General features: G+C 45.4%; 1 protein-coding gene and 1 pseudogene across 1 annotated transcript in view; one reads left to right on the top strand and one right to left on the bottom strand.

The window, feature by feature from the left end:
* Positions 1–9,411, bottom strand: part of LOC133632280 (zinc finger protein 135-like) — a 73,398-nt gene continuing 63,987 nt past the window's right edge. Inside the window, exon 2 of the mRNA XM_062024630.1 lies at positions 1–1,037. Coding sequence (XP_061880614.1) covers positions 12–995 — 984 coding nt within the window. The 5' untranslated portion in view covers positions 996–1,037 and the 3' untranslated portion in view covers positions 1–11. The remainder of the gene's footprint in view (positions 1,038–9,411) is intronic.
* Positions 2,386–2,504, top strand: LOC133633002 (5S ribosomal RNA; annotated as a pseudogene).

Below are 9,411 nucleotides of genomic sequence, written 5' to 3'. Positions count from 1 at the left end.
CAGCTAATTGGTTATTTTCCCTTGTGTGTTCTTGTGTGTTTTACTACGTCTGCATTATGTGTGAACCTTTTACAGCACACTGAACAACTAAATGGTTTTTCACCTGTGTGTTTTCTCATGTGTTCAGTCAAATGGCTCTTAATAGAAAAGTTTTCACCACAAATTGAACAGTTAAATGTTTTTTTGCCTGTGTGTGTTCTCATGTGTGAAGTCAAAGAGCTATTTTGAGAAAAGCTTTTGCCACAAACTGAACAACTAAATGGTTTTTCACCTGTGTGTGTTCTCATGTGTGAAGTCAAAGAGCTATTTTGAGAAAAGCTTGTGCCACAAACTGAACAACTAAATGGTTTTTCACCTGTGTGTGTTCTCATGTGTCGACTCAAATAGCTGTTATGAGAAAAGCTTTTGCCACAAACTGAACACTTAAATGGATTTTCACCTGTGTGTGTTCTCATGTGTTGAGTGAAATGGGTATTTTGAGAAAAACCTTTGCTACTAACTGACAAATTAAATGTTTTTTCTCCTGTGTGTGTTGTAATGTGTCGACTCAAATAGCTATTTTGAGAAAAGCTTTTGCCACAAACTGAACACTTAAATGGTTTTTCACCTGTGTGTGTTCTCATGTGTCGACACAAATAGCTATTTTGAGAAAAACCTTTGCCACAAACTGAACAATTAAATGTTTTTTCTCCTGTGTGTGTTCTCATGTGTTGAGTCAAACAGCTTTTTCGAGAAAAGCTTTTGCCACAAACTGAACAATTACATGTTTTTTCTCCTGTGTGTGTTCTCATGTGTTGAGTCAAACCGCTATTTTGAGAAAAGCTTTTGCCACAAACTGAACAACTAAATGGTTTTTCTCCTGTGTGTGTTCTCATGTGTAGAGTTAAACGGCTCTTTTTAGTAAAACTTTGACCACAAACTGAGCAGCTCAAACATGTTTTACCTCTCTTCTTTGTAGAGCATTCAGAGTGTTTGTTGTCAGTGTGAGTCCTCATATCACCTTCACAGTCTTTATCGCTGCTCAAAGTTACTTCAACCTCATCTTCAGCCTCACTATCTGATAGTGGAGCTAAGAGGTTGTCTACTTGTGGTTTCTCTTCATCATCTTCAGTCTTCACAGAGAGAATACTCAGTGGAAACTTGGTGTAATCAGCTTCCTCTCGTCCTAGAAGACACTCTCCCTCCTGAGTGATGCAGAGTTCCTCCTCTTCCTTTTTAATGCAGGGTGGTTGTGGAGTCTCCTGCTTCAAAGTGGAGCTCCCCCCGAACTGAGGGGAAACTTCTTCTGGATTACCGATCAGCTGCTGGACGTCTGCAAGACACAAACAACAAAAACACACTTTCTTCTATGTACTGTATGTGTGTGTAGTAGGGTTGTACAGTATACTGCTACTAATAAAGTATTGTGGTACTAATCAATTGAAATCGGTACTATACCACCTTTGAAAAGTACCGGTACCGTTCTTTCACCTGAATGCTGCTGTGTGGCGGTGACTACAGAGCCGAGGCGCCTGATGTTGAGTGTGTCAAAACGCACACACAAAGTGCATACAAGCAATAACATGGTGGAGAGGAAGAAAGGCAACAAAGGACAATTCTACTGGTTAATAAAGAGGGTGCGTGAAGTGCAATATGGAGGTTTTTGGGCTTCTAAACTAACAATAAAGGTGACACTTTAAACAGGGAGCCGCCGCTCTGCAAGGGTTGCTTTACACCTTTCATGTTTGTGGGCTCCCAGACCGTGGTCGAGGAGCGCAGGGGAGACGTTCCCTCCAGGGCCCATGTTGTGTCGGGGGTAACACTGGGTCCATAAAGCTCCGCTCTTTGGTCGGAAGGACGAGGCCGTCGATTAGTTACAACTTGCTCACTTTATTTATTATTTCCACAGGGCACAAGCGGACATCCACCATGCTATTAACACTCCTGCACATGCTACCACTACCTCTCCTTACTCACCCACTCACTTACTCACGTCACTTACCCCACATACTGCCACTCTTAAAGGTGCACACACACATACACTACTCTCACAACAGCTGCTTTAAAACACGCCTTGCCAAATGTGGTGATTAGTATTACCACCTTTGCTTCAGACTTAGGTCAACATTTAAATAATAAGCATTCAGATCTGCACAAGGAGTTTAAATAGTGACAGGCATAATGTAGTTGTTACACCTGTCCTGCTGCTCTCTCTTTACTCGCCCGCTCACTCACTGACGTCACTCAGACAACACGTTGACATTCTCACAAACACACATACTACTCTCATAAGTTAACCAGCTCCCCTGCTGTGCACATGTAGATACGTAGACGCGCACACAGCTGCTTGGCTTGATGCCAAATATTAGCGCAGTTAAAACTCCCCAATTAGCAGTCAACTAATGACTTAACAGCATTACTACCTTGAGCCCTCCTGATCTCGTCCGATCTAAGAAGTTAAGCAGGGTCGTGCCTGGTTAGTACTTGGATGGGAGACCGCCTGGGAATACCAGGTGCAGTAAGCTTGAGTGTGGCAATGGTATGTAGGAACCTGCTGCCACACGTTGCGACCACCGAAGACAGCAAGAACTCGACTCGGTGAAAGAAACAACGTGAGTATGTCTCCCTGCTCTTCGTGCACCGTTCTCATGGATAGGTTGGCCCTACTAGAGGACCTTGTCCGCCATCTAGAGCAGAGTAATTTCGTAACTTTAGACGCGGTGGACACTAGCATTAGCTGTAGTGAGCTGACTAGCCCAGTGTGTAGCAGCCCTAAGCAGCCTACAGCAAAGTTGAACCGGTTGAGACGCATTATAGATTTAATCCTTTAGCTAGTCCTACACCCCAGGCTACCGGGCACCCTTAGTCATAGGGGTCTCCATCACCCGAAACAAACAGCTTAGCAAACCAGCCATAATTAAGTGTATTCCCAGGGTCAGAGCACCTGACATTGAAGCTAATCTTAGGGAGCTAACTCGCAACAGGCCTAGTAAACTTGTACGACAAGCCAATTGCACCACTATAGCTACGCAAACATAGTTGTACACGTTGGCTCCAATGACACTAGGATGAGCCAGTCAGAGATTACAAAGAGGAACATAGCTAGGACTTGTAATCTCGCTAGAAAGATGTCCAGGTATCGAGTACTTGTCTCTGGCCTCCTGCCTGCGAGAGGCAATGATGAGAGGTATAGCAGATTAGTCTCGCTTAACAAGTGGCTGGCTAGTTTTTGTAGACAACGTTCATTGATAATTGGCCGTCTTTCTGGGGGAAACCGGGCTTGCTGATGAGGGACGGCCTTTACCCTAACCGAGAAGGCGCCATCACTCCATCTAGAAACATAGATCACTGGTTAAGTCACACTTGACTAACTACACTAGAGCAAGCTCGGACACAGGCAATTACAGTGTCTGTTAGACCGAGTAAGGAGTCAGTTAAGCCAGAACTAACCAGCGCCAGGCTGGAAAATTCCTGCACACATAGCATTTCTCGTAGATTTATACACAACTCGTTTTTTCTGTAGTGACTGTACCAGATGTGAACATGCATTCTACTGAGGTGGCAAATAATGATGTGTTCAATCTATCGCAGCACCAAGCAAACAATCTGAAAATCCCCATCAAATCAATAATATATCATTCTAATTATTTAAGACGCACTACACAAAATAAGCATAGACTCTATTGCCCCTCTCAAGCTGAAAAAGCCCAAACCCAAGACTACGGCTTGGCTCAACGAGACCACCAGAGCAGAGAGGAGAGCATGGAGACAGGCGGAGCGGAGGTGGAAGAAAGATGTCCGCAGGTCTCTCTTGAGATACTGAGGGACAGACAGAAGAGCTACCACAGGGTGGTTAAAGCTGAGAGAGACAAGTTATTTTGCCAGTCTCATTGCCAATGCTCCAAACTCCAGAATTATATTCAGAATCATCAATTCTGCTGTTTGCCCTCCCACCACTGTTATCCAGGATGCATCGCCTACAAAGTGTGATGAGTTTCTGTTGTTTTTCTCAGATAAAGTAAACACCATCAGAAGTAATAATAATAATAATAATGAATTGCATTTGTTACGCACTTTACATTTGTTAAAATCTCAAAGTGCTACAAAGTATCAAAAATAAAAATAGAAAGTAAGAATATATAATAAAAATTTTTAAATAGAAATGAATCATGACACACACTAGATAAAACAGAAACATAGATAAAGTAGAAATAAGAGCCTGAAAGCACTAGATAAAAAAAACAGGCAAGCAAGCAGTGCATTTAAAAACAAGAAGGCAGAGAAATTAGATAAAAGCTGTGCTAAGAAGGTGGGTTTTTAGTCCCTTCTTAAAATGGTCGACCGACTGTGGTGCTCTAAGATGGTCGGGGAGAGCGTTCCAAAGTTCGGGAGCGGTCGAGCAGAAAGCCCGGCGGCCCATTGATTGTAGCTTTGTCCTGATGGGTTTGAGGAGGTTAGTGTTTGAGGAGCGGAGGTTGCGGGTAGGGGGTTGAGGGGAAACTAGGTCCTTGAGGTAGGAGGGGGCGTTGCCGTAGATGCATTGGTGAGTGAGCAGGTTGATCTTAAATTGGGTCCGGGATGCAATAGGGAGCCAGTGGAGTGATTTGAGGATAGGTGTGATATGATCACGCTTGCGCACTCTCGTCAGGATCCTCGCTGCGCTGCTTTGAATGTACTGGATCTTTTTGATGGTCTTTTTGGGGACCCTGACGAGAAGTCCGTTGCAGTAATCAAGCCTGGAGGAGATGAAGGCATGGACGAGTCTTTCAGTGTCGGCTGGGGTGAGTGAGGGGCGGAGTCTTGAGATGTTGCGGAGGTGAAAGAAAGAGGTTTTGCGCAGATAGTTGATGTGGGCTTCAAAGTTCAGGTGGGGGTCCATTTTCACTCCCAGGTTGGTGACAACTGGGGAGAGTGGCAGGTCCTGTCCAGAGAAGGTGATGCTGGTTATGGGGCATGTGTTGATCTGGTGTGGGGTGCCTATTTTCATGACCACTGTTTTTGAGCTATTGAGCTGCAAGAAGTTGATGCTCATCCATGCCTTTATCTCCTCCAGGCAGGTGGTGAGAATGGAGAGGGGCTTTGGAAATGAGGGTGAGGTTTGCATTGTTTGCAGGTAGAGCTGTGTATCATCAGCATAGCAATGGAAGGAAATTCCATGCCTGCTGATGATACGGCCAAGTCGTAGTAGATACAAGGTGAACAGGGTGGGGCCGAGGACAGATCCCTGGGGTACACCGCAGGTGACAGGCAGGGTGCGCGAATGTGAACCTCCCAGGGAGACATATTCTGACCGACCGGAGATGTAGGACTTGAACCACTGTAGTGCTGTATTGTTGAGACCGATGGTGGATTGAAGGCGACTGATTAGGATGTTGTGGTCGACAGTGTCAAATGCGGCTGTAAGGTCCAGTAGGATTAACAGAGAGGGGGAGCCGGCATCTGCCGCCATCAGGAGGTCGTTAGTGACCCTGACCAGGGCGGTTTCTGTACTGTGGGCAGAACGGAAACCAGATTGAAATTTTTCGCTAATGTTGTTGAGTTTGAGATGAGTTTGGAGCTGTGAGGAGACTACTTTCTCCAGTATTTTAGAGAGGAATGGTAGGTTTGAGATGGGCCTGTAGTTGGAGAGGGTGTCTGGGTCGAGGGAGGGTTTTTTAAGAAGAGGGGTGAGGATGGCGGTCTTAAGAGTTGGTGGAATGTGGCCAGTCTGAAAGGAGAGGTTGATGATGTTGGTGATCAGGGGGCTTATTGTACAGATGTTGGTTTTGACTAGGGTGGTGGGAAGAGGGTCCAGGGCACAGGTAGAGGGCTTCATTCTTCTGACAATGTCCTCAATCTCTTGCTGTGTAGTGCTGGTGAAAGATGAGAGGGGGTTAGGGATCAGAGGCAGTGGGACGATGGTTGGGACAATTTGAGTGACGGGGCCAGAAAGGAGGGAGCGGATGTTGTCTACCTTAGTTCTGAAGAACTCAAGGTAGGTGTTGCATTGATCAGCTGTTGTGTTATGATGTTTGGAGGATTGTGGTTGCAGAAAGTGGTTGACTGTAGAGAAGAGTGTTTTAGAGTTGCCAGGGTTTTTGTTGATTATTTTGGAGTAAAATTGTGACTGTGCCTCCCTGAGAGATCTTGCGTAGGCCTTTTGGTGTTCCCTAAAGGCCTGTCTGTGGATAGTTAGCCCAGTGGAGTTTCGCCGCCGTTCCAGAGCCCGCCCGGCCGTCTTCATTTTCCTCAGCTCGGGTGTGAACCAGGGTGCTGAGTGTGAGAAGGTCACTGTACGGGTTTTAACAGGGGTGTGGGGGTCGAGGAGGTTTTTCAAATTGGTGTTGTAGTGGTCGACTGCATCGCTCAAGGATGGGGGGATTGCAGCAGAGAGGAGTTCCAGGTCGAAGGTGAAAGTGGCGGGGTTTATGTTTTTAAAATTACGGAAATTGATTTGGCGTTTGGGCTTGATATGAGAGGTAGGGAACGGTAGCTCCATGGAAATGACCTTGTGGTCAGACACGCCCAGTGAGTAGGCGACCAGATTTTTGATGGGAGTGGAGTCTGTGATGACCAGGTCAAGAGTGTGTCCCCTGCTGTGTGTGGGGGTATCCACATGTTGTGTGAGGTCCAGAGAGTCCAATAGTTGTAAGAAATCAGATGCAAATTGGCAGGATGGGTTGTCCACATGGATGTTTATGTCTCCCAGAATTATGACATTTGTGGATGTTGAGCAGAGGGTGGTGAGGAGGTCAGAAACTTCGGAGATGAAAGTTGCGTTTTTTTTGGGTGGTCGGTAAATGAGGAGCAGGGTCATGGAAAAGGGGGGTTTGCAGTTGAATGCAAAGCATTCGAAAGTGGACAGCGGTGGCAGGGGGACAGGGGACAGTTCCAGGTGGTCCTTGTGGAGAATAGCTATGCCACCACCACGCCCCGTGCTGCGGGCCTTCTCCAGGTATTTAAGTATTTTTAAAGGCCTACTGAAACCCACTACTACCGACCACGCAGTCTGATAGTTTATATATCAATGATGAAATCTTAACATTATAACACATGCCAATACGGCCGGGTTAACTTATAAAGTGACATTTTAAATTTGCCGCTAAACTTCCGGTTCGAAACGCCTCTGAGGATGACGTATGCGCGTGACGTAGCCCGGCGAACACGGGTATGCCTTCCACATTGAAGCCAATACGAAAAAGCTCTGTTTTCATTTCATAATTCCACAGTATTCTGGACATCTGTGTTCGTGAATCTGTTTCAATCATGTTCATTGCATTATGAAGAAGGAAGCTGAGCAAGCAAAGAAGAAAGTTGTCGGTGCGAAATGGACGTATTTTTCGAACGTAGTCAGCCACAACAGTACACAGCCGGCGCTTCTTTGTTTACATTCCCGAAAGATGCAGTCAAGATGGAAGAACTCGGATAACAGAGACTCTAACCAGGAGGACATTTGACTTGGATACACAGACGCCTGTAGAGAACTGGGACAACACAGACTCTTACCAGGATTACTTTGATTTGGATGACAAAGACGCAGACGTGCTACTGTGAGTATGCAGCTTTGGCTTTTTTTTGCGTATGTACGTAACTTTTTTAAAATATATAAGCTTTATGAACCTTGGGTTAGGTGAACGGTCTTTTGGGCTGAGTGATTGTGTGTGTTGATCATGTGTTTGAACTGTATTGGTGTGTTCTATGGAGCTAGGAGCTAGCAGAGGAGCTAGCATAACACGTACCGTACCTACGTGCGCGTCACGTACGTAACTTTTTAAAAATATATAAGCTTTATGAACCTTGGGTTAGGTGAACGGTCTTTTGGGCTGAGTGATTGTGTGTGTTGATCAGGTGTTTGAATTGTATTGGCGTGTTCTATGGAGCTAGGAGCTAGCAGAGGAGCTAGGAGCTAGCATAACAAACACGCAGGTGTTATTATGCAGGATTAATTTGTGGCATATTAAATATAAGCCTGGTTGTGTTGTGGCTAATAGAGTATATATATGTCTTGTGTTTATTTACTGTTGTAGTCATTCCCAGCTGAATATCAGGTACCGTGAGTATGCAGCCTTGGCTGCTAAACATTCGATAACTTGACCGTATGTGCGCGTCACGTACGTAACTTTTTAAAAATATATAAGCTTTATGAACCTTGGGTTAGGTAAACGGTCTTTTGGGCTGAGTGATTGTGTGTGTTGATCAGGTGTTTGAATTGTATTGGCGTGTTCTATGGAGCTAGGAGCTAGCAGAGGAGCTAGGAGCTAGCATAACAAACACGCAGGTGTTTTTATGCAGGATTAATTTGTGGCATATTAAATATAAGCCTGGTTGTGTTGTGGCTAATAGAGTATATATATGTCTTGTGTTTATTTACTGTTGTAGTCATTCCCAGCTGAATATCAGGTCACCCCCGGCTCTCACAGCATCTTCCCTATCTGAATAGCTTCAACTCCCCACTAGTCCTTCACTTGCACTTTACTCATCCACAAATCTTTCATCCTCGCTCAAATTAATGGGGAAATTGTCGCTTTCTCGGTCCGAATCTCTCTCACTTCATGCGGCCATCATTGTAAACAATAGGGAACTTTGCGTATATGTTCAACTGACTACGTCACGCTACTTCTGGTGGATGCAAGCCTTTTTTTTTATCAGATACCAAAAGTTGCAATCTTTATCGTCGTTGTTCTATACTAAATCCTTTCAGCAAAAATATGGCAATATCGCGAAATGATCAAGTATGACACATAGAATAGATCTGCTATCCCCGTTTAAATAAAAAAAATTCATTTCAGTAGGCCTTTAAGTAACATCCCACCTTGCACCCGGGACTTAGCTATTACTCTGAGATGCTCATCCACTTTCTCCATGTTCAGCTCCATCTCCCTTTCATCCCTCTCTAAGATGGCCGCCGCCTGGAGACCAGCCACATCCCCTCAGGATCCCGTCCCTGCCCTCCTACTTAAGGAGGTTTTCGATGCAGTAGGTCCCCACATCCTGTCCATCATCAACTGCTCCTTGGCCACAGGTATAGTCCCATCATGCCTAAAAGAAGCAGTGGTCCAACCCCTTCTTAAGAAAGCCAACCTAGATCCCACTCACCCCAGCAACTACAGACCCATCTCAAAATTACCATTTCTGTCTAAACTGTTAGAAAAGGCCGTCCTCAACCCGCTGCAGTCGTATCTCCAACACAACAACATACTGGAGAAATTTCAGTCCGGATTTAGGGCCGGCCACAGCACTGAGTCCGCCCTCTTGAAGGTGTTAAACAACCTTCTCCTCATCACTGACTGGGAAATGTGCTACACTGGTTCTCCTGGACCTCAGTGCAACGTTCGATACTATAGACCATACTGATCTCCTGGACCGCCTCAAACATGGGGTCGGCATCACTAACACAGCCCTGTCCTGGTTTACGTCCTACCTCAACAACAGAACCTTCTCTGTGAACATAGC

This window comes from Entelurus aequoreus, linkage group LG17, assembly GCF_033978785.1.
Source record: "Entelurus aequoreus isolate RoL-2023_Sb linkage group LG17, RoL_Eaeq_v1.1, whole genome shotgun sequence".
Lineage (NCBI taxonomy): Eukaryota > Metazoa > Chordata > Actinopteri > Syngnathiformes > Syngnathidae > Entelurus > Entelurus aequoreus.
This window is presented reverse-complemented; position numbering and strand designations above follow the sequence as displayed.